The sequence below is a fragment of the Leopardus geoffroyi genome, chromosome C3, assembly GCF_018350155.1.
Source record: "Leopardus geoffroyi isolate Oge1 chromosome C3, O.geoffroyi_Oge1_pat1.0, whole genome shotgun sequence".
NCBI lineage: Eukaryota > Metazoa > Chordata > Mammalia > Carnivora > Felidae > Leopardus > Leopardus geoffroyi.
Genome location: NC_059338.1, coordinates 45,881,854 through 45,907,484, shown reverse-complemented (window position 1 = coordinate 45,907,484; position 25,631 = coordinate 45,881,854). Strand labels below are relative to the sequence as shown.

General features: G+C 44.0%; 1 protein-coding gene across 1 annotated transcript in view; it reads left to right on the top strand.

Annotated features, from left to right (window-relative positions):
• Window positions 1–24,365, top strand: part of NIBAN1 (niban apoptosis regulator 1) — a 153,018-nt gene extending 128,653 nt beyond the window's left edge. The window contains exons 7-14 of the mRNA XM_045452675.1: window positions 1,131–1,235; window positions 1,561–1,723; window positions 7,118–7,305; window positions 10,164–10,325; window positions 11,879–11,989; window positions 13,866–13,973; window positions 18,065–18,176; window positions 19,803–24,365. Of these exons, the coding sequence (XP_045308631.1) occupies window positions 1,131–1,235; window positions 1,561–1,723; window positions 7,118–7,305; window positions 10,164–10,325; window positions 11,879–11,989; window positions 13,866–13,973; window positions 18,065–18,176; window positions 19,803–20,929 (2,076 nt within the window). The 3' untranslated portion in view covers window positions 20,930–24,365. The remainder of the gene's footprint in view (window positions 1–1,130; window positions 1,236–1,560; window positions 1,724–7,117; window positions 7,306–10,163; window positions 10,326–11,878; window positions 11,990–13,865; window positions 13,974–18,064; window positions 18,177–19,802) is intronic.
• The last annotated feature ends 1,266 nt before the right edge of the window (window positions 24,366–25,631 follow it).

The window sequence follows — 25,631 nt, the reverse complement described above, 5'->3', positions numbered from 1 at the left end:
TAAACTATCAGCCTAGCTGAGTTTATTTTTTTTATTTAATTTTATTTTTTTAATTTACATCCAAGTTAGTTAACATGCAACAACGATTTCAGGAGTAGATTCCTTTTTTCCACGTTTTTATTTATTTTTGGGACAGAGAGAGACAGAGCATGAACGGGGGAGGGGCAGAGAGAGAGGGAGACACAGAATCGGAAACAGGCTCCAGGCTCTGAGCCATCAGCCCAGAGCCCGACGCGGGGCTCGAACTCACGGACCGCGAGATCGTGACCTGGCTGAAGTCGGACGCTTAACCGACTGCGCCACCCAGGCGCCCCAGGAGTAGATTCCTTAATGCCCCTTACCCATTTAGCCCATCCCCCCCACCCAGTAACCCTTTGCTCTCCATATTTAAGAGTCTCTCTTTTTTTAAATTTTTTTAATGTTTATTTATTTTTGAGAGACAGAGAGACAGAGCACGAGTTGGGGAGGAGCAGGAGAGGGAGACACAGAATCGGAAGCAGGCTTCAGGCTCTGAGCTGTCAGCACAGAGCCTGACGCAGGGCTCGAACTCACGAACTGCGAGATCATGACCTGAGCCGAAGCCAGATGCTCAACTGACTGAGCCACCCAGGGGCCCCAATATTTAAGAGTCTCTTATGTTTTGTCCCCCTCCCTGTTTTTATATTATTTTTTTCTTTCCTTCCCTTGTGTTCATCTGTTCTGTGTCTTAAAATCTTCATATGAGTGAAGTCATATGATATTTGTCTTTCTCTGACTGACTAATTTCGCTTATTAATACCCTCTGGTTCCATACACATAGTTGCAAATGGCAAGATTTCATTCTTTTTGATTGCCGAGTAATACTCCATTGTGTGTGTGTGTGTGTGTGTGTGTGTGTATATATATATATATATATATATATATATATATATATATATATACACACCACATCTTCTTTATCCATTCATCCATCGATGGACACTTGGGCTCTTTCCATACTTTGGCTATTGTTGATAGTCTACCTGAGTTTATATAGCCCAGGACAATCTTATGTTGGATAGGGACACCAATGATGACAACTTCAGTTGGCCTGATGCTCAGATTCAGCAATCACCAACTAACAGACTCCACGGCTGTCTTCCTCTCCACAGATCCTAAGTAACCTGGTGATGGAGGAGCTCCTGCCAACCCTTCAGACAGACCTTTTGCCCAAAATGAAGGGGAAGAAGAATGACAGAAAGAGGGCCTGGCTTGGTGTAAGTGATCATTTTGCTATGCGACTGTGCTACTCGAATTCCCTTCTTTTGGGGGGGAGAGGCAGGGCTTTTTTTTTTTTTTAAATCATTTCTTTGCTGTGTAGAGAACTGCCTACCTTGAGTCTGCTCAGTCTCACTTACATGAGGACTGATCCAAACAGACTCAAACTTTGAAAGAACAATTAGAGTGCACATGCAGGTTTGTTTATGTTATGATAATCTGTGATTAACCCCTTTCCCCCCCCCCCCCCCCCCCCCGCTACTTGACTCCAGCAGTCGCTTGCACGTGACCGAGCCCAGATTTATGTGCTGTTCTCTGTTGCAGCTCCTTGAGGAGGCCTACAAACTGGTTCGGCATCAGGTTTCAGAAGGATTAAGTGCCTTGAAGGAGGAATGCAGAACTCTGACGAAGAACCTAGAAGGAACCATCCGTTCAGACATGGATCAGATCGTGAACTCAAAGAACTTCTTAATTGGAAAGATCAAAGGTCAGTGGAGATCATCCATGCTCCTGTGTGCTAAATAAGCTGTGTGTGTAGGGCTCCACCGTGTCGTCAGAATACATGATTTCAAAGGAAAACTAAATTGAGGGAATTGGGAAGAGGTGCTAACAGGTGTAATAGGAGTATGCTAGCGGTGCTAGTGAGGGCCTGGCCCTTCCCAAGGAAACTTCAGGGACACAAGGTGGAGGAAAGTTTGCTTCTTGCCCGGGGTGGTGCCTGTATATTCTGATACTGCCCACACCTCCCTGCTGTAGCACTTCTTCTTTGTTTTTTTTAATTTGTTCATTTATTTTTGAGAGACAGAGACAGAGAGCACATGTGCGTGCGTGTGCGAGAGAGTGGGGGAGGGGCAGAGCGAGAGGAAGACAGAGGATCTGAAGCTAGCTCTGCGCTGAGAACAGAAAGCCCGATGTGGGGCTCAAACTCACAAATGTGGGATCATGACCTGAGCTAAAGCTGGACGCTTAACTGAGCTACCCAGGTGCCCCTGTAGCACTTCTTACACTGATTGTAATGGCTTCTACCTCTGCCCTTCTCTGCTGTAAGCTAAGAACAGGGCCATGTGATCCCTGGTTTACTCAGGCTCACCCAGGGGCTAGTACCATGCCTGGGATATGCAGACTCTCAGCAAATACTTGAATGGATGAATAAATGGATTTTCCCTCAACAAGAAAAAACAGTTGACTTAGAGTTGATAAATCAAGATTCTAGTCACGAGTGCAACATTGGCCAGTCATGTGTCCTTGGGAAGGTCACTTGACTTCCATGTGCCTTAGTGTCCTCCTCTGTAATCAGGAGTGCCCACAAGAGTGGGGTCTGCAAACTGTGGCCCTTGGCCCAAATCGGGCCCACCATCTATTTTTGTAAATAACATTTCATCAGAACACAGCCGTGCCCATTCATGTATGTGTTGTCTATGGCTGCTTTCATACTACAAGGGCAGAGTTGAGTAGTTGGAACGGAGACTTTCTGGGCTGCAAAGTCTCTAATGTTCTCTACCTGGCCATTAAGAGAAAAATATTTGCCTGTGCCCTCACAAGAGGCCTGAAATGGCCTCTAAGGAATTCTACAGGGTAAAATGCTGAGGTTCTCCGTTCCTACATCTCCAGAAGTGCGCCACACCCAATGTCATTTGACAGAAGCGTGCATGCAAATCTGTGATTATTTATCAGCAATTTTCTTATATTGTTAGTTTTTAGATTATTCATTCACTTGCCCATTTACTTACTCATTCATTAAAAACATACTAAGTGCTTTCTGAGCAAGGTGCTAGAGCTTTAGCAGTGAACAGGGGACCCAGCTCCTGCTTTCGAGACACTTAGAATCTAATAGGGACATTATCCTCTGCACTTCAGGTCCTGTTCCCACTGCAGCCCAGCTCACCTCAGCACCCTCCCAGCTGATTCTTCTGAGAGAGTAGAATGGTGGAGGCATAACTACAGTAAAGATGTGCGTGTCTGTTCATGCGCTGCCTTCCCAGGCAGATATAAATTCACAGCGTTTTGTGTGTATTATTATCCACATCTCTCATTCCTCCCTTAACACAACTGATCTAGAATAGACTGTGTATCGAAGTACCGTATTCAACCTAAAACTGCCAGCACCCAACTCCTGAGTCCATATTCCTGGCAGCTGGGCTGAGCTGGACCTAACCATGGCGATTCTCATGGCCCAAATTAAACCAACCTCTCCCTTTCACTCTTGCCTGGTCTCTGTGGCTCCAGTATAACCCACATAAGATGGAAAAACATTCTGTTCTAGACTAGTCTTTGTTTCCTAAAAGATACCTTGAAAGGAAGTCACGATCAAGTCTTTTTAAAAGGCAGTATAAGAAACACATTTTGACCAGGCCTCTGGTTCTCTGCCATTAAAATAATGAGTAGAGTTGAGCCTTGAACAACAGGTGTTTGAACTGCACAGATCCACTTATAGTACAGTACAGTACTGTAAATATATTTCCCTTTCCTAATGATTTTCTTAATAACATTTTGTTTTCTCTGGCTCCGTTTATTGCAAGAATACAGTATGTAATACAGATGACATAGAAAGTATGTGTTTGTTGACTGTGTATGTTATAGGTGAGACTTCCAGTCAGCAGTAGGCTCTTAGGAGTTGAGTTTTGGAGGAGTCAAAAGTTATACACAGATTTTCAACTATACAGGGGGGTCAGCGCCCCTAAGCTTTGCATTGTTCAGGGGCTGACTGTATACCTCAGCCTGTGTCAATAAAGGGCTTTGTATTTCGAGAAAACTTTGGGAGTATTAAGTCCTGTTCTTCCCATTTCCTCCCACATGATTCTTGAGGGTAAAACAACCAATCTTTCATTTTGCCCCACAATTATTTATTCACTCAATAAGCATATATTCTGGGCACCTGGGTGGCTCAGTCGGTTAAGCATCCTACTTTGGCTCAGGTCATGATCTCATGGTTCGTGGGTTCGAGCCCCGTGTCAGACTCTGTGCCGACAACTCAGAGTCTGGAGCCTGCTTCCGATTCTGTGTCTCCTTCTCCCTCTGCTCCTCCCTTACTCACAGTCTCTCTCTCTCTCTCTCAAAAATAAATAAACATTAAAAATTAAAAAAAAATAAGCATGTATTCTGCTCCTACTGAATGCAAAGGCTATGAGGATATAAAGAAGACAATGCGATTTTACAAAAGGAGGAGAGGAGGCATGTTACAGATACTGAAACAGCAGGAAAAAAGGTGGTAGATGCCACAAGAGCAGCAGGAACAGAGGGCATAGTGGTTCATAAACAGCAACCATTTCAACTTCAAAACCCATGTGGGCCTCTCATAACAACAGTGCTGTTTTAGTGTGGGTTGATTGGAAAAAAGGATGATGCCAACAGGTATGATGAGGGCTAACAGTGAGTGAGGGTTTCCAGAGCTCCACACACGCTTCGAAGCATTTTGAACAGAGTAAACTCAGAAGTAATTACTCTTATGATCTCCACCTACCAGATGAGACAACTGAGCCAGAGATTAGGTAACTTGCCCCAGATAACAAAACAGAGTCAGGCTTCAAACCCCTCAAACTCTAGCACTTTTTGCCTTAATCTCTCCGCTCAGTGGCTTCTCCACAGCTGCCCTAACTTCTGGATGGTTTATGAATCATTGTGTCACCGGACAGTATTCATTACAACAGCGCCTCTATGTCCTTGAAAATCAGCAGAGCATATCCGTGTGGGGTGTAAAATTTATTCCAATCCCTAAGGAAACACTGGCAGGCAGACCACAGTTCAGGAGCTGTGTGGTGGTTCCAGGGCTCTAGGCTGTCCGAGTGGGTGAAGTTTATACTGGGTCTGGAAGTGAGTGGGATGTTCACAAGCAGAGGTGGAGGAAAGAAGGTGAAAGGTACACTGAATAAAGGCGCAGGGAGGGGGCTAGAGCCCATGGCGGCGCAGGCATCAGTGGGAATCAGGCAGAGAGGAACAGGTTTCTCCATGGCCCCTCCCTGTGCCCATTTCCTCCCCACTCAGTGGGTGAAACCGGCCAGCTACCCCTAAATCTCTTCTGCATACTGCCTGTGTTCGTGATTATTCTGAAATTTCAATTAGATGCTTTTCAAACAGTTCTTCTCTCAAAGTTAGTTGATAAATCATTCACTTATTCTCCTGACACACAGTTTTGCATTTTGGTATCAAGCAAGTCATTTGTAGAAGTCATAGATTGTTTCATATTTAAATCAGATAATCAAAAGGTTTTTTTTTTTTATCCTAGCAGTTCTAAGACTCGTTAATATTTTATATACCAAATATTTGTGAATCATTCATAATACTAATAGTACTGGTCGTCTCAGATTCTTAGAAGAGGCAGTCTGATCCCCCATTACTGTGAAATATTTCTGCAGATTGAAATAATGTGGCCGTTCATCTCACTGTAAGCAAGTTATTGCCAATAAAACATTAAGAAATACCCTCAAAGTGTAGTCCCAAATGTGCAAATTAGGGTGTGACCTTCATCAAGCCATCTGGCACCTCCAGGCCTCTGACTGTGCACCTATAAGATGGAAGGATTGGACACCCATATGCACTTACACTTCCCTACTTAGTTCTGAGATACTACATGACAAGGCTATGAGACTTACCAGCGCCACAAAGCTAGCCTTTCAGTTTACAGAACGAACTCAGGCCGTTTCCAGCTCAGGCTTCCTTCACGAGTTCACTGCTCTTAAACTTTGCTAATCTTGGCAGTCACCTTAGGACTTTAAAAAAATGCAGCTTTGGGGGGCACCTGGGTGGCTCAGTCGGTTGAGCATCCGACTTCAGCCAAGGTCATGATCTCGCGGTTCGCGGGTTTGGGCCCTGCATGGGGCTCTGTGCTGACAGCTCGGAGCCTGGAGCCTGCTTTGGATTCTGTCTCCCTCTCTGTCTGCCTCTCCCGTGCTCACACACTGTCTCCCTTTCTCTCTCTCAAAAATGAAAATAAGCACAATGAATCACGGAAATCTACCCCCAAAACCAAGAGCACACTGTACTCACTGTATGTTAGCCAATTTGACAATAAATTATATTTTAAAAAAGAAAATAAACTTAAAAAATTTTTTAATTAAAAATAAATAAATAAATGAGTAAATGGAGCTTTGCATGTCCCATTCAGACTTTCTAAATGAGCATCTTTACTGAGTCTGGGAAGTGTGGTTACATTTATTTCATCCCTCTTTATAATTTTTTGCACTCTCTATATATTTGTCTCTGCACATGTTTTCCTTGATTATCAGGGGAAGAAAATAGCCTTTTAACAAAAATTGGGGGATGAGAGGTAGGTGGCATTTGTTTTTAATGCAATTTGTTTCTGTTTGCCCAAGAAAAGACTGTACTTGATTTTTAAAAAGTCTCCTGAGGAGGGGGAGGGGAATTGAATTATATGAGCTGATTAACTCCTAGAGAAATTAATTAAAACTTAATAAATTGTTATATACAAGCATTGAATCATTATGTTGTACAACTGAAACTAGCATAGTGTTAGATGTCAGTTATACCTCAATTAAAAGAACTTAGTAAACTGTGTTTCTTAGAAGACAAGCTATGCACATATAATGATGATTGATAGTAAACAGGAGGGTCACCAGTGTTTTCTTTTTTGTATTAGGCATTGCATGTTTACAGGCACCATGCAGAAAAATGCATTTCATCCCAGGGCAGGGGGAAGCTTGGGGAGAGGAGGCACTGTTTATTTCAATTCTGAAAGCATCTAATGGCTTTCCATTCTGGTGATGCTGGCACAGGACTCCCTGTGCTGGTCTGTCTTGCCCATTTGAGCTTGCTTTGGCTGTTAAATGGCTCTGTGGGCACTGCCCAGCCGTGGCCTGGCTCCAGTGACTCTGAACTCAACTTTGCCTATAACAAGTGATGGTTTTCTGGCTGTTTCCTATCTCAGCAATGGTGGCCGAGCCAGCAGAGAGAAGCTGTGCGGAGAGTGTTCAACCATTCTTGGCATCTATCCTGGAGGAGCTCATGGGGCCGGTGAGCTCAGGATTCAGTGAAGTACGCTCACTCTTTGAAAAAGAAGTGGATGAACTTACCCAGAACTTTCAGACCACCAAAGACAACGCCCAGCTAAAAGAGGTAGATATGAAGCCAAGGAATTCAGTGTGAATGGTCTGTATGGGGCTGCCTTTTCCTTGGTGCTCTATCTGCATTCATGCTTTCTTTTGTTTCTTCCTTCTTTCCCTCTCCTTCCCTTCCTTCTCTCATTCATCTAGTTCTTCCATTCCTCCAGCCACCCCATCCATCAGTCCATTCACCTGACTTCCTTTATCAATGGTTTTCAAGTTTCAAGAATAATAATATGCTTGCACAAGTGAAGCAATATGCTCATATATATGAGCATAATTGATCACCCATACCCACCCCAACACCTACACCACCTCGACTCCTGACTCCCTGAATTAACTGATATAAATAGCTTAGAATGTGTTTTCACATAATTTTTTCTTGTTCATACAAATATAGAAGCCTATACTGTCATTTATATAAAGTTTTTTTGTTGATTTGTTTCCAATAATAAGACTCATGATAAAAACAATGTTTCTCAAAGTGTGGTCCCTGGACCAGCAGCGTCATTATCACCTGGCTGTTAAAAACATAAATTCTCAGCCCCCCACCAACTCTGTACTGAATCAGAAACTTGGGCAGAGGGGAGGTAGGGCCCAGCAGTCTGGTTTACAAGGGCCCCCCAAGGATGTGATGCACCCTGAAGTTCAAGAATCACTGACAGACATAACGTGGCAACTTGGTTTTACTCTTGACACATCGCTACCAGTCAGTGGATAAAACCAGATACCTCTCTTTTTTCCCCCCTTATATCTTTATGCATACATACGCATGTAATTATACAGAAACAAGATAAATTTTATGAATATTTTGAATTTTCTTTTTCCAGCCTTTTTTAAACCTTGCCTTTACTCTCCCTCGTACCCTGGCACCACCCACCTCCCTACAAGTCACTAGTGTTAACATCTTAGCATATGCCATTCTGTCCTTTTCCCCATGTTTCTATATCATATAAAACATACACATTTACAGGCTGTTTTTTCAGATTGTTCGTTAGAAAAATGGGATCGTATTACAGATCCTACTCTGTTTATCAGTGTTCTCATTCAAACATACCTCATGAAACTGTCTTCAAGTTAGCGTTCTAGCTCTAAATCATTCTTTTAATGGCTACATAATATTTCACATATGAACGTACCATGATTTATTCAACTATCCAAATGTTGCTGGCATCATGGACAAAGCTGCAATAAATAACCTTGTTACATATATTATGCTCTGATGCTTTCATGCCTGTGGGATAGATTCCTAAAGCAGGATTGCTAGGTTGAAAGGTAGGTTTATTTCTCCTGTTAACAGATGTTGCCATTTGCATTTCAAAAAAAAAGGGATTTAAATTTTACGTTTCTACCAATTGGGTATGGCAGAGGACTTTCTTCCATATGCCCATCAGCAATAGGTATTACCACTTGTTTAAACTTTGGTGGGTCTGATAGAAGCCAAGTAGTAACCCATTTTCCCTCTCCTGCCTGCTTAATTGTTATTTCTTAAAAATAAATACAGTACAGGGGCGCCTGGGTGGCGCAGTCGGTTGGGCGTCCGACTTCGGCTCAGGTCACGATCTCGCGGTCCGTGAGTTCGGGCCCCGCGTCGGGCTCTGGGCTGATGGCTCAGAGCCTGGAGCCTGTTTCCGATTCTGTGTCTCCCTCTCTCTCTGCCCCTCCCCCGTTCATGCTCTGTCTCTCTCTGTCCCAAAAATAAATAAACGTTGAAAAAAAAAAATTAAAAAAAAAAAATAATAAATAAATAAATAAATACAGTACATATCATGTGAGGAGGGACAAGTTTGACCCCACGTGTGTGCTCATTCACTCCACTTCAGTGAGGCTCTCACAGCTCACTTCTCAACAAGAGTAACGTTTTCTTCTTAAAAACACACACAAAAATGGGCCCTTTAACAATTCCTATTTAGAGGCACCTAGAAGTCTAGATTTGTCTCTTTTCTGTGACTTGAAAATCAGAAAGCACATCCGATATTACTCACAGTTACTCAGTATTACTCCCCACTTCTCCCTGAGCATACATTTTCAATATCTTTCTATCTTCTCTTTCTCCACCCACCGTCCTGCTTATTCGAGAAATCCAGTATTCAATTTTAAAACTTAGTTTAAAATAAGCTTGGAAAATAGGATGCTTTATCTTGACAACAGTCGCGGTGTAAGAGCATGTTGGTAAAACCTGACGTCTCTAGTGGAGGCGGTCCGTCGCTGCCCTCATGCTGGAAGCCCTGTGGCCTCACTGACCAAGTTACTGCTCATGCAAGCCAGAAGGGGAGGGATCCCAGTTTCTAAACTGGATGCCTCTCCTAGGCCAGGCCTCTTCCTACCACCCACCTTCTTACCCACTGGCACCATAGAGAACCTACGGCAGAGGGAATCTCTGTGGGCACTGACAGAACCTCCGAGAACTGGGGAGATTCTAGCTTCATTCCCAGAGTCCCAGGTGCGAGGACATCCCGACCTTTCTGAGGTTTTGTAAGTGCATGGCACTCATTAGAGAAGGCCTGGGAGGCTTGTGGGCCCAGCAGCAAATCCAGGTGCCAGGGAGCCTGCCCGCCTAGTTCTCGAGTTCTGGAGGTGGGAGCCTGGAGTCCATCAAGAGCTAAGATTGGAGCCCCCCAAATGCTTCCCTGGGTCCTTCCATCCTCCAGCTGGGTCCTCTATTAGTCCCTGCCCTAGCAATAGAACTGCCCCAGGGACCCCTGAAGGAGGGAAGCAAGACAATTGAAATGTCATTGATATAGCGACCTAAGAAGCGATTCACTCTAATAATACACATCTGATTGTTTAGACTTTATGTAATATGTAATATGCATGCAAAATTGCTCCTGAGTCTGAAGGTATTTAACTTTTCCCTTCACCAAAATGCAGCATCTAGACCGGCTTATGAATCTTCCACTGGATTCTGTGAAGATGGAACCTTGTTATATTAAAGTCGACCTGCTCCAGGAACGCCTGCAGGATCTCAAGAGCCGCTTCAGATTCCCCCACGTCGATCTGGTGGTCCAGAGGACCCAGAACTACATGCAAGAGGTGGGAGCAGCAGGGGCCTCCGTGGGGGGTGGGGATGGAGACAGCAGAGAAACTGGGGCTGGCTGGTGAGATTGGTGTGCTAGTGTCGCCCTGGGCCATGAGGTCCATTTCTCCGCAATTTCTTCATCATGTGGCATGAGGATGTACTTTGTCCTCCCCGCTGGCTTCATCTTTCTTCCATGTGGATGAGCATCAGAAAGAAAGAAAGAAAAAAAAAACATTTCAGGGAAATAAAGTAGCACTAACTGATAATTACTTGATTTGTCAAACCAGTGCTTTTAACCTTGACTGCACATTTGAATTGTCTGGAGAGCTTTTGAGAAGTCCTGATGTCTAGACCCCACTCCCGGTGGTTTCCCCTACTCCTATGCCCACTGCTTCTAATATGCAGCCAGAATGGAGAACTACTGGATTAAATTAATTCCCTAACCTGGTTAAGAGTAAATCAATGAATAAATCAATCAATCATGGCTTCCTATTTGGATTTCTTGGATCTCCTTGATAGATCTACCTTTTTTCCCCCATAAGGAACCTTTTCTCCAGGAACAACTATAAATTCTTTTCATACCCTAGTGCTTTCTAAATTAAGAAAGGGTGTGATCACTGAAGCCATAAAAGACCAATTCTACTTCAGAGGTGTTCTGAGGGAACTCCCTAGGGGGCTGGACAGTGTGCCAGACCCCACTTCAGAGACAGATGCTTAGATAAGTCACTAACAGTGTTTGAGAGTGCTATAACAAAGGTATGTGTTCATGCTTTGAGATCACAGGCTTGGGGAAGAAAGGAGCATTTTTGTCCTTAAAAGTTACAGGATGGATTAAGTGATACACCGTATTATCTCACCTCTGAGTTGTGAAGGATTAAAAATGGACCAGGAACAAAACTGGGCAACAGTTTAACAGAAGCCCCTTTGGTGATGCTGAACCCAGTGAAGCTGATACAGGCACACGTGCAGAGAATAAGAAATCTCAATCGCTTCCGTTTCCTGACCCTTGAGCACATCAGCCATTCTCCCCACCAGGCCCTGGCCCTGCCTCCCTTCCAGTCCTGCAGAGAAAGGCAGAGAAGTGAGGTGGTAGGCTGGAATTGGAGAGAGGTGTGCTGGTGTGGTTTGCATCCACCGAAGAGTGGAAGTGCAGGATTAAAGCAGCCAAAAAATCACTGGAGAAGCTTCCCACCTCACTTTGTCAAGGCCTGGCTGCAGGTACAGAGACTGGAGAAAGGGGTTGACCACAGGGGAGGATGGTATTCTCAATCCCATGGCCTCCATAGGTTTTCTAGCTCAGAGAATAAGAAGAGAGGAGGGGAAAAAATACACGTATACATGCCAACACGCGAGTGTGAGTGTGTGCTTATTTCTTAGACTCTTACTGATCCCCCTGTGGCCAGATGCCTATTTATTTCACAGCCCAGGTGGAGGGCGTGAGGATCTGTTCTTCTGGGTGGCCCCAGAGTAGTGCCTGAGGGGACCGTGATGGTCATCCCCTCCCTGCTCCAGGGCAGAGACTCTGGCCTCTGACCAGGTGTCGTTCTGTGTCGCTTTTGGTTTCTAGTTAATGGAGAATGCAGTATTCACTTTCGAGCAATTGCTTTCCCCACACCTCCAAGGAGAGGCATCCAGAACTGCGGTCGCCATTGAGAAGGTTAAGCTCCGAGTCTTAAAGGTAAAACCATTCTCTCATTTGTGGGAAGCATAAAACAAGAGCGTGACCCCTGCTTTTGTTAAGTGGAAAATACCAAGTTCTCTTTCACACTCCCTGTTTGTAATCCGGCCCCTTTGCCCCCTTGAGGTAGCAATGGCTACCAGGCATCCGGTCCCCCCCCCCCCCCCCCCCGCATAACTTTCATGCCTGTTCTGGCATCTAGTGGCAGTTTTAGAGACCGCAGGTCCTCAGTATCATTGTCCATCAGCTAGAAGTGACCTGTTCCCAGCTTACATTCATAGCAGTTGCACTTGATATTTATTGCCTGTCACTGTAAGCAAAAAATTGTGGTAGGTATTACCTGTGATAGCCAATACACAGCCTCCTTCAAAGAGCGTACGATATAGTAAGACCCATTTAAATTGGCCAACAGTTTTTAGAAAAATCGAAATCTCCTGGCAAAGGAAGTACTCAAAAAAAAAAAAAAAAAAAGATGCCCACCATGTGAAATTGTTTTTATTGTGCTTACTGCTTAAGTATATATCAAAATGGTTTTTAATAATAACAGCTTACACTGGTGTATTTTTAAAGCTTTTTTTGTTTTTAACCTATCCTGTTTTGTTCGATTCTCACATGGACTGTGATATGATTAGAATATGTCTCCATTGTAAAGATGAGGAAAGTGACCCATTAAAAGCTAGCGTGACTTACTTAAGTTCAACAGGCTAGTCAATGGTAAGCCTAGAGCTCAAACTATTCTTAAACTTAGCCCACTAGTTTCTTACTACCTATTCCCTTAAACAGTGCCTTGAAGCAGAAGATAAAAGTCCCACAGAGCCTAGAAGGTGGTCCCTGAATTTTAGACCCAATCTTAATACCTCACAGAAAGTAGGAAACTCTGGCAACCAAATCACTGAGCAATAAAATAAATAAATAAAGCAAATTAAAAAAGCAAATAAAAAAGCAATTTTTATTATGATAACACAAATAATAATGAGCTTTCAATTGGAAAGAAAAGATAGAATCAATGTCAATAACACGTCCAGTGTTAGGACACTTTATACCTTTCAGGACAGTCCATTCCTTCTCTGGACACCTTTAACCGCAAGAACATACTACCTGATGTGAAGCCAAAGTTCTCACCATTGGTGATTCTAGTTCTGTCCTCCCTGTCCATGTCCCTCAACATAGTAGCCTTTGGTTGTTTTCAAAGCTCAGAGAATAAGAAGCGAGGAGGGGAGCTATAATTTCACCCAAAGTTATTATTTCTGGTATGAATGCCTTCATGTCTTTAACCATTCTACTCACATGCCTGTGACTATGTTCCGGTTTGTCTGTGTTCCCCTTAAAGTATCATCTAAAACCAAACTGTGGTCCCTAGGCTTGACTATTCCGTGCAGAACAGTGAATGATCATCTTTCTTGGTCTAGATACTAAACTTCTTTGGTTAACATGCCACAGTGTTAAGGTTGCAATGATCCAGACTCTGTCTTCCCTTGTGGAAACCATTACAACCCACTAATCCTGCTTTTAGGATATAGAGTGAAAGAAGTAGATGACTGTGGCTCCTATGGAGCCACCCAGGACAGGGGTGATGACATACAAACTCACTCCCCAGTTCTGTCCCCAACTTCTTTATAATGCAGAAGTTATTGTTTTGGTCTTGCCTTCCCTATCTGTAAGAGGGGAGGATAAGATGGGTCACTAATAGTCGTACCCTCCACCCAGGGTTGAGAGAATTGCATGATAAGATCTCTGAGACCTTAGAAACACCACAAGTGTCCTCAGAAATTAGGGGAAAAACAGAGACAAGTAAGTGACTGAGTTTTTGTTTAAGCAAAAGTTAACAGATTGCAATGTTGCTATTTAGCATATGTTTCTATCTCTGTATTGACAGCAATATGATTATGACAGCAGCACCATCAGGAAGAGGATATTTCAAGAGGCACTGGTTCAAATCACACTTCCCACCATGCAGAAGGCACTGGCATCCACATGCAAACCAGTAAGGAGATGAGTTACTCCAGAGAGCATACTTTTATTGCTATTAAGTTCAAGCAAGTCCTTTTGCTATGATGCGCTTACAAACAGTAGACTAGACCCGGGAGGGGTCAGCAAATTTTTCTATAAGTGGTCAGATAGTAAATATTTTAGGATTCATGGATCATAGTGTTTTGTTGCAACTACTCAGCTCTGCTAAGTGCAAAAGCAGACATAGGCAATACATTGACAATGGGTGCTTCTGTGTTCCAATAAAACTTTATTTGCAAAAACAAGCAGTCACCAGATTTGCTGACCCCTGACCTAGACAAAATCTCAAAGGTAATGATCTGACTCTGAGCCAAATTAAGGCTTTCCATAGAACACCTGAGGGCACCAGGCATTCTTCATCATAGTATGACTCTTGGGAACCACATGTCCTCTGAAACTTGACCGCTAAATCCCAAAAAAGACCTTAAGAAACATGATTACAGAAGGGTATTTTTTTCTTTTAAATCCAGTAATGTTTGTTTGGTGAAATCAATGAAACTGAAACCACTTAAAGCTGCTACCAGTGACAGCCATGATTATGAAGGTGTGACTTAGTCTGCAGAGCAGAATAATGAACAAGCTGCCTGTGGAGGCTGGTTCAACATCTGGGTGCAAGTTCTGGCTCCTCCATATATTGACTCTGGGGCCTTGAGCAAGTCACTTTTCCTCTTCCTTGGCCTAGATTCCATCTTCTAGAAAATGGAGATGACATATTTTGTGGCATGTTTCTTAAGATTGAGGAGACTAGAATGATTTAATTAATATTCAATGAGTGCTTACCATGTTAAACACTTTGTATGGATTATCTCAATAATTTTCATGACAACTCTAGGAGGAGGTGCTATTTATATCTTCATTGTACAAATGAGGAAATCTGAGGGATTAAGTCACAGGCCCAAAGTCACAGCTGGTAACCACCAGAGTTTGAATTCAGCTCACACTTGCTAATAACATGGCATGCACTTGGCAAATGGTATATTTACAGTAAATGGTATATTTACTACTATTACAGTTTCTACATTTTAGAAATGATATATGAGCCTGGACATTATCAATGCCTTCTCCCTCTTGGAGCAAATCATAAAGAGCTTTTTAGAATTTAAAAAGGGCTTTGGGGTAGCTTAGAGGGTCTCCAAGAGTTGGAATATTAAAATCCTTTGCATAAGCTATTTTACTGCAGAAATTTCTTTGGTCATTTTTATATTCTGTAAATGTTTTTTTTTTTTTTTTTTTCCTTTAGAGTCTTGGCATATCTAGTACCCAGCATTTATTTCTGGGAGTTTGATAAAAGTCAAAGGAGTAAAGAATCTGTCCATATGTCTGGCCCTTGACCATATGTGGATGGAAAAATGCTGCCACCCAGAGGATGACTTAGTCCACCTCTAGTTGTATCTGTACACAGATATTCTGCCTAGGGTGTTTTTCTTCTTCTATCCCAAAGCAATCTGGGTGCCTCAAGGCCACCTTCTCCAAGAAGAGGAGAAGGGTAAAGAAAGTCCCCTTTTTCATCAGTTCCCTTTCTCCAAGCATCAGCAGAACTGTACCCAATCTATAAAATGCTCTTATGATTTTTAATCAAGAGAGATTAGTTGCAAAAGAAGCTGATACCCCAGGTTTTCAGTAGTTAAGGATATTATTCCAGTGCCAAGAAATTTCCTAAAATCTGAATTTGCAGAATGGGCAAATTTGGGAATTACTTGCTTCATTGAAGGATTCTTTATTTTACTAAAGCATGGTCCTTTTGGTTCTTTATATCACAGCTTCCTAGATCTGTGGTACTCCATTCCAGCCGCACATTAAAATTGCATGGGAAGCTTTAAAAAAAAATTCCAGTTCCTCAAGACCCAACCTCAGGGCTTCCAGTTAGATTGCTCCAAGGAATTAAACATACATTATCGTTTAATCAGTTCAATATAGAAGACCTATTTTATAAAGCCGGACATGTCACGACAGTGTAAACATCCCTAGAAATTGTTCCTTTCCACACACTTATTTAGCCGTTTGAAATTTTAAAGGCCTGCTGTTTATTCCACAAACATGTATTGAATATGTATCAAATGTGATCCAGGCACTGTGCTAGGCCAATGTCCCTGCTGTCCTGGAGTTCATAGCCTAGAGGCAGCTGACAGGCATGGACAGGCATATAGTATGCCATGTGATGAGCACAGCAGTGGCCTTATGGGGAAGAGCAATGGCCAACTGTTCTGAGCCGGGTGCCCAGCTCTGCTTATGGGGTCAGGGAGGATGTCCCAGAGTCATGTTTTCACCTAGTCCTTAGGCACCAGTCAGGGGAGTAAAGAATGGGAGACCACCTAGGGAGATGAAAGGGTGTTGCAGACATGAGCCTGTGCCCCCTCGCTTTGCAGAGGAAGGGAGAGGCACAGAGCAGTGACATGACTTGCTCAGGTCCCACAGCTAATCCAGGGCAGTGTCCAGCCTCCTGGGCAGTGCTCTTTCCACACAGTTCTCGTCTGTGTGTCAGTCCTGCCTTACAGACCCTCTCAGGGTCATGGAAGCTCATGCCTTTTCAATCCTTTGGCTTTGCTCTAGGGCGGATATAAAGGGACCCCATTATCACCTGTTGTGACCTGGTCCCGAACAACAGGCCCCCAAGTCCTATAGCACTGAGTTGTCTGCATGTAGTGGCTTCTGATCACCTGCTGTAAATCCTGTCCCTTCAGGCGAAAAGCATCAAATCCCGCTGCTAAGGCCCTGGCCCTTGGGGCCCTTCCAGCACCATCAGCTGTAAGGATAACTGAGTTCATCACTGGCATGTGATTTGGTACATTTTGATCCCTTCTGTGTCCTCATGCTGATAACTGGGATATGATTTGGTACATTTTGACGCCTTGCTGTCCTTGAGCCATCTGGAAACTCTCCGAAAGCAGGAAGGGTTAAGGGCTTCTGCATCCTGCCTAGGTTTGTCAATGAGTGTCAGGGCCAGTTGGAGGGAAAGAAGAGAATGTTCCTGAAGAGCTCTTGACTAGAGATTCCCCACACCTGAAAAAGGCCCCATCCTAATAAAGTTAAATATCTAGTCCAGGGACCCAGGAATTTCACTTCTAGGTATGAACTTAAGATAAATAACCCCCTAAATCCAAAAAGATCATTGGGGCGCCTGGGTGGCGTAGTCGGTTAAGCGTCCGACTTCAGCCAGGTCACGATCTCGCGGTCCGTGAGGTCGAGCCCCGCGTCAGGCTCTGGGCTGATGGCTCAGAGCCTGGAGCCTGTTTCTGATTCTGTGTCTCCCTCTCTTTCTGCCCCTCCCCCGTTCATGCTCTGTCTCTCTCTATCCCAAAAATAAATAAACGTTGAAAAAAAAATAAAAAAAATAAAAAAGATCATGCAAAGGATGTTTATAGCAATTATATTCATAACAGTGAAAAATGGAAAAATCTCAACACCATCAGTAGAGTATAGCTAAACAATTTTAGTCCACCCATATAGTGAATGCCTTTCATCAATAAAAGGGAGTGAGCTACTGATACAGGCAGCAACATGGATGAATCTCTAAGCCAAATACACAAGAAGATATGATGCAATTTATATAAAGTTCAAGAATTAGAAAAACTAATCTATTGTGACAGATATCAGAGTAATGCTTATCTCTTGGTGGGGGTATAGGCTAGAAAAAATGCACAGGGTGTTGGAAATGTTCTCTGTCATGATCTAGGCTATAGTTACGTGGGTTTAGTTAATATATTTAAAATCACTGAGATGCACTTATAAAATGTGTACATTTTACCGTGTGTAACTTACTTGGTAAAATCCTGTTGGAGTTTAAAAGGAAAAAAAAAGAGGAAGAAGGGAGCATTTTGGTTGTGATGAAAAAAGAGGGCCTTGAGACCCACTGACCCACCGACAGGGCTTTGAGATGATCAAAATCTGTGTGCGCAGTACAGGAAATGGTGCCTTGGTGCCTGGGGAAAAGGAAGGGAATGACCAACGGCTGAGTGCCCCACTCTCCGAGGAGGGGGTCATGAGTGGGAGCCATACTCTCTGTACCTCCTCTACAAATTGCCCTCTCATGCCTTGTCCTCTGTCTTCCTATCTCTCACCCTCCAGGAGCTCCAGAAATACGAGCAGTTCATTTTTGCAGATCACACCAATATGATTCACGTTGAAAATGTCTATGAGGAGATTTTACATCAGAGCCTCCTTGATGAAACCCTGAAAGGTAAGGAAGATTTACTTGGTGCTGAGAGTGGGGACACCAGATAGATGGGAGTACTCCTCAAAGGGGACCCAGTGAGACCAGTGAGGTTTCTCAACAGGGATGAAAGGGGAAGAAGAAATCGGTACTGGTTTGTTGGGGAGACAGAGAGGAAAGAGAGAGGGATACTGACCTTGACTGAGGTTCATGGTTTGGCACACACTGTGCTGGCCCGTTAGATATTATTTCTTTGAATATCAATAAGAACTCTGTGAGACAGGAATTTCAAGCTTCATTTTTCAGAGAAAACCAAGGTTTGGGGAGATTAAGTCTGGACTGTCTCATGAACAGCTGTCTTCCTCCAGCTGCTCCAGACAGAAACAAAGGAAAACAGGTGCTTTTAGCCACAGACTCACAGCCCCTCCCAGAGCCAGGAGGAGGTGAATCCAGGAAAAAGGGCTGCCAGCTGCTCCCTCAGCACATTCCTCACCTCCCGTCAGCTGGACAGAAGCAGACACGGGGTGCCGACACAGTGCTCTGTGTCCACTATCCGTGGACTGAGGCCTTGCTTGTGATGGGACCGTGGACAGGAAAATTTTGATAGAAATACGCCGGACAGGGCCATTCCCTGAAACCGTAGGCCTGAAACGTACCTGGTCTTCGTGGAGAAGGTGTTAGTATCCCAAAAAACCCTCCACAAAGAAAACTGGCCAGGCACAAGCCCCAGGTCACAGTAGCCAATCCGACGAGATAAAAAATGTAAAGATGTCAGCACAGTGTGTGACAGGAGGGGCCCGCTCAAGGCCAGTCCACCGTGGCACCTTTGAGCCAATTCGGAAATGGCTCCCGTTCTCCAGACACTTGATTGCTCTCTGTCAAAAAATTGCCGTGATACACTGATTTTATCAGAGTAGGGTGCTCTGCTGCTAGGTGCTGGAGAATTTTGCTGACTACACAAATCTGTGCTGATTCTGGAGCGAATGGCGCCCCCTTGAGTGTGATCCTTTTGGGCACTATACAACCGGCACAGCTGAAGTCAGTGTCAGTGTCAAACTGTCAGTGAAGTCAGGCACAGCTATAGTGAAGTCAAACTGTCAGCCACTACCATTATTTTTACTGTTTGTAGTCCTCTCAAGGCCTCTAAGACTGAGTGGATGCACACAGGTCTTCATTCTAGACAGTACACGTCAACAGGGCTCTCTCTGCATGCTCAGTACGGAGTACGCATTACACATTCAGGACTAGACTGGGAGGTGAAGCAGAGAAATGTCAGGCCTGCCCCTGCACTGGGGCCTCCATGAGTGCTACAGATGATACTGTTCTACATTGCGAGCTCCTTGAAAGCAAAAGCCGTACTTTATTCATCTTTGGATTCTCAAAGTCTGTCCCATCGTTGATGTCCACTTTGAAAAAATGAATGAGCAAAGGAATGAATGAATGAACCCTACAGAGGTCCAGAGTTTGGAATGAGTTTGTGGGCTTTTGGTCGTCAGGGAAGGACAGCTGGCAGAGAGTGAACAAAAACTGGAATTTGAAGTCGAGAAATGTATGTGGATAGCCAGAAAAACTGGGAAGGAAGCTAAAATCAGAAACCCCAGGGTGGCCAGGGCAGAGTGTTAATGTCATGTTTTGTGTTCTGGTCTCTCTCAGTGATAAAGGAAGCTGCTATCCTGAAGAAACACAACTTATTTGAAGACAACATGGCCTTGCCCAGTGAAAGCGTATCCAGCTTAACTGATCTAAAAACCCCTGCAGGGTCAAACCAGGCCAGCCCTGCCAGGAGAGCCTCAGCCATTCTGCCAGGAGTTTCAGATAGTGAGACCCTGAGTAATGAAGTATTCCAGGAGTCAGGGGAAAAGAAGCAGCCTGGGGTCCCTAGTCCGTTGGCCAAAGAAGAAAGCCTTTCTCTTCCTGTACCCGACCCTCCCCCGGGTGAGAACGGACAGGTGATTATTGCAGGCATGGATGGCCCTGTCATAGATCTTGTGGCTGCAGAGGACACGGCAGGAGCCCTGGGCACATGCTCACCAGAGCTGGAGTTTGGAGGGGCTCCTGAGGGTGGAGAGCCCACCTGCGAAAAGCCAGAATCCAGCTCTGCCTCAGGCTCCTTAAAGGAGCTCAGAAATTTGTTGACAGTGACCATTGAGGTACCAGTGGAATCTGCCACCCTTGAGATTGAAAAAGATACAAACGAGGAGACCCTTGTTCCCCAAGAAATTGAAAAATTAGAGGAAACGACTCAGATCTACACAGAGGCCAGTCCAGCAGCTGCCTCCAGCCAACACAGCTGTGAAGAGAATGAAGTCAGTGAGAGGGAGGCCCATTCTGCCCCTCCGGAGGCAGAGGCCGGCAGGGTGGAGTTGGGGGGATTTCTGGAGGCTCAGCTGATCTGTGAAGGGCTCACCCAGGGTGACAGCCACCCAGACCCCACAGAGCAGCAAGCAGAGGCCGGGGAGCCCGCTGAGAGCGAGCTCACAGGCAGGGCTTCCAGACTGGAGGCCCAGGCTGTATCCACTGTGGAGGGTGAGGCCAGGCAGCAAGAAGATTGCATTTCCAGGGCTGACCACACGTGCCCCAGTGAGAGCCAGGTTTCTGTGGAAGAAGTGGTGGGAGGGAATAGCAGCATGGCCCAGGCTGCTGCCAGTGTGGAGACAGAGCAGATTCAGGCTGCTGATGTTCATGAGTGTCAGTGGGTGGTGGAGAATGTTCCAAACATCGATCTGCTAGATTCACAAGACGTCGGGGAGAGTACCCTAGGGACACCCTCAGAAGAGTGAAAGGGGCAATTTGGCATAAGTATTTCTTTGCACAAACTCAGCCAGAGGTTAATGGTTATGGGTATGCTTAGGGGTTACACGCAAGTTGTTACCAGAAAAAGCAAACAAACAAACAAAAAAACAAAATTAAGTACTTAGTGTGTGTAATGAAACCAGAGGCTATGCACACCGGGCATGTGCACTGAGGCAGACCTTTGTGGAATTGAACAGTTCTACCATGAATTACTGCGTTAGCATTTTAATAGGAATTACAAAGTAATGGAGTGTTTGGGGTGAAAGGCAGCTGAGGGTGTCTAAGGGAAGCAGTGGTGTTCCAGCAAAGATGAAGGAACCAGTGGGAGCACGGTTGCCAATACACTGCACATTTTCCTCTAATGCACTTTAAGGCTTTTTAATTTTGGGTAAGAATGCAAATGTATACTGTAAATCCAGCTTCACCGTCTACTATCCCCACTTCACTGTCCCTGAAGGACTCAGCATTCATCCACAGTCAGATCGCAGGAAAGGGTAGGTGGCGAGCACTGGTCACCCTGCTGTGGGCAGTCCTACAGCGCCTGAGACATTATGCCTGAGAGAGCCCATGGGGAGCTGAGCAGAAACAGAGGAACGTTGTGGTCTGTGGGACTGTCTGAGCCTGTTACTAATTCCGCTATCAATGTCTTGTTAATTAATCGTGTTGATTCTTATTAATTAATCACCTTTTGGGGAAATTCAGATGAGGCAAGAAAATTTCCTTGGCATGTGTAAGCCTGAAAGCATTCCAAATTAGTCTTAGAATGTGCAGAGAGAGCTTAGCTAATTACCGAGTGTAAAAGACTACCAATTAAACAAGCATTATTTGAAAGCTACTGTATGCCACGTGCTGTGCTAGGCATAGTAATAACAAAAAAGAAGAAGAAAAGATAAAGGTGCTTTGTCTAGCATAAATTAAAAGGCCTATGGGAATTTAAAGAAAAAAAATATGTCCATTTTCAAACCATGACAACTTTCTGTCTATCCATTCAGCAGTCCTGGTTCATTCCCAGAAGGGGAATAAGGTGAATAAATGGGGAAGGAAGGAAGAAAGGAAGGAGAGAGAAGAAAAAAGAAAGGCAGGTGGAGAGCAAAAGAGAGAAAGAGAAAAGCCAAGTTGTACAATATCAAATTCCAAAGATGTCACCCCAAGTGGAAATCATTTGTTTGATCATGCAGCAAGTTAACTGAGTCCCAATTATGTCCCCGGCATGGAGATGCTGTAGTGAAAAAGACTCTGTTCCTCTCTCCCAGAACTTATACCTTAATGGAAATAGACACAGATACATCTTCTCGATGGATCGTGACCAATGATAACTGTTAATGTTAAAGGATTAATCTTGCAAAAGATTAAAAAGATGTGTTCTAATCTTCAAGAAAATACCATGTTATTTTTTAAAAGCTTCTGGCCCAGGAACTACCTGTTGATACTTCCTTGCATAAATTTTAGCATTAGATCCCAACATATTGTTGTAAAAGTCTGTTTTGATCATCATCAGCAAATTTATATCAGTTCTTTTATCCCACAGTTTAACTATTTAACCAGGAATTAAAATATAGCTCTGTCCACCTCCCCAGGAAGAATTTCTAGGTTTCTACGTCACAAAGAATGAAGAATAATCAGTATAACTATATTCTCATATTGAATCATTATAACTTCTCTTAGAGTGTTTAGATCTTCACATCTATGAAGGATCTCCTTGTAGGGAAAGAAGGCAGAGGCCACTCCTCCCCTGGTCCCCTGCAGTACCCAGTGTTCACTCATATCCTTGCATTTAGCATAGAGTATTGAAATTCTATTTACTTCCCGTCTCTTCCGGGGGCCCCTCTGCTCAAGGACAGAAACTGGGGTTTATTAATCATGTGTGCTTCCTGCTAGGGAGACACAGCCTTGAGTAACAGCTCACTGCCTTCTCAAGCCACTTTCATATCCCTAGTGCTGAGCATAAGCACTGGCACGCGTCAAGCTGCTCAGGAAACGTGAGAACTGAACGCCTGCCACGCTGCTGTGCCGGGGCTATCTGGGGCTTGCTGTCAGGCAGGGAGACGTTTTTAATTGGACTTTTTGCCCTTGGGGAGTCTTCCCTTAAGGCGAGTCCAAAGTCCAAGAGGCAGACAGCCAGATGGTCAGATGCGCTGCCCAGTAAGGCCAGGAGCCAAAGGAGCAGTGCCCAGCCCCACCCGGGACTGCCCTTCTCTCTCCAGGAGACGTCAGCGAGCAAGGAGGTACATGCGCTCAGTACGAGCCCATGCTGGAGCTTCCCACCTTCCTCCCTTTGCTCACCTCAGGGCTTCTTGGACCCCTCGAAAAACTAAGCGATTTTTCCAACCCTAAAGAAAGTACATCTCACTGCATTGGATGGATGAACATCAGTGACCTCTCTTTACCCATCTTGTAGGCCAGAGGGTGCTGGGAGGATATAGCTGACAATACAAATAATTTTTCTGTACAGATTTCACAAAAGACAAGTTCACTAGATTAAGTGGGATGATTGTTCTGTTTGAAGGTGGAACAGGAAACTAACGTTCGTTAAAAATATTCCTTATTCATTTCAACATGTCGAATGGCATAGCTCCATATTACTATGAGCTTGTCTTGTTTTTAATAGACTTGTTCATGTTGATTCAGTGGTTTCCAGGTTAGAGCAAGGTTATTGTAATTTAAATGAGCAGCATGAAAGGCTTCTGCAGGCTGCTCTAGGGATCTCTCCTATGGGCAAATCCATTAGAAATGCATAAAACCTCAGGACATGGTTTTTGGCAAAAATCCCATGACTTTAAATCAGCTATGTTACTGTTGACCTTTTACAAAGAGAATGTTTTCCTTGAAAAAATTTGGCTTGTCATTTTTTCCTTTGCAGCTTAGAGTGGAGACAGTGGTGCCTTGAGTCATGCAGAGAAAACTCTCTTTTCAAAAAAAAATATTTTGGAAACCACAAGGATAAGATTCCGACCTGTCCAAAAGCTTTTATAAAGAGGCTGAGTGTGAGGAACTGCAGGTCTTTGGGCCTGATCTTCTACATTTTATTGCAAAGATTCTCAAGTCTGGTTTTGTGACCCACCAGACTGGAGTCGGTGATTTCAAAGGGTTTCACAGTTCTGCCAGATGAGTGTGATTTTTATTCTTTATAAAAAGTGCTAAATGCTATATGCTACATAGCAATTTTACTATGGGGAGGGGAAGGGCATTACTGATTAAAGCAATACAGATTCAGTAGGTTAAAAAAAGTCAGCTACGTGTGTCTTCTTACTTTACCCAGGGTTTGGGGACCTGCCTTCTGAAGTTTGTAACTTCAAGAATAAAATCTACACTGTGGATGGGTTTTTCTGGTCACTATATAAAGCAAATAAACTTAAAAGCACTTTGTAACCACATATTTACTCTGCCAAGTGCCTATATTCCAATAAAATGTTCATCCTTGAAGACTTGTCCAAATGTCATATTTATTTAGAATGGGGGTGGTTTCATCTTTTAAGCAAACGTCACACTCGAGCTGGGAGTAACACCCTCAGATGGAAGAGTGAGTCACTATTGCTGTATTATGGAACTTTTCATTCTCTGTTGTCAGAAAGGAGTCCACAGAGAAGTCACTTAATGTCAGAGGTAATTATGCTTTGAAAATTAGGCTTATTTCTCTAGGAATAATTTCTCTATGTCTGTAATAATGGGCAATTACTCTTGACGTAATTGAACTACTGTTCAAACAAATTTATCTGCAATGGGTAACACTAAGCAAAACATTCATTCTTTCTACAGTCATGCATAAAATAATATTTACTCACCAATATCCACAGTGGCTCATTCCTCCATGAATTAATTCATCCAAAAAATAATGATTCTGTATTTATTATATGTAGGCACTCTAGTGGGTACTGGAGAAACAGAGGTGAACAAGATGGATATGTCCCTGACATCCCCAAACTCGAGTTCTCAGGGTAAACATGGCCAGGGAGAGCCAAGAATGGGTATTTGCTTCCTTGCCTGGTGTAAAACACCTCTCAACCTTCGCCATAGTCTTCCCCTTTCCAAGAACTTCTGACCCTCTTTGTCAACCTGGCCAATGCCCACTTTTCCTGTAAGAGTCAGGATAAGTCAGGACAAACCTCCCCCCACCCTCACCACAACCACGGTAACACTTTGCTGAACTGTCACCCTGATTTATTTGCCCACTTCTGGTTGTTTTCTCTTACTCTCCACAGCCATCTACCTTCTCTGTCTTCAGTCTTTGTGTCCCCAACAGAGCATACCTCCCTGTGTACAGAAAGTGCTCAATAAATGTTGAATGAATGAATAAATATCACCAATCCCAGCAATGGTCTGAGAAGCTGGCAACTTTACTCACCCTCAGCCTGTTGAGATAGTTCTGTTTTAGTGATGGAATTTCATCCTGTGTTTGTGCACACCTGTCACTCTGGGAGAGGACATCGGAGCCAAGTTGCCCCCAAATCAAGCTGGCTAATATGAAGCACCCCTAGTTTTCAGAACACTAACCTCCACTGGATTTTCCTGAGGTCCCTATGAGATCAGCAAGGTAAAAAGAAGTTTACTCTTGGATTTTACCCAAATCTGTGAGACATGAGCAAATGCCCAACTAATTCATGGAGAGCATCTGCCTTCAGGCAAGCCTTCCTCTTGAGGTTAGGCAAGGAGCAGGAAAGAAGCTGTGGTCCCTGCTTTTAGGGAACTGAG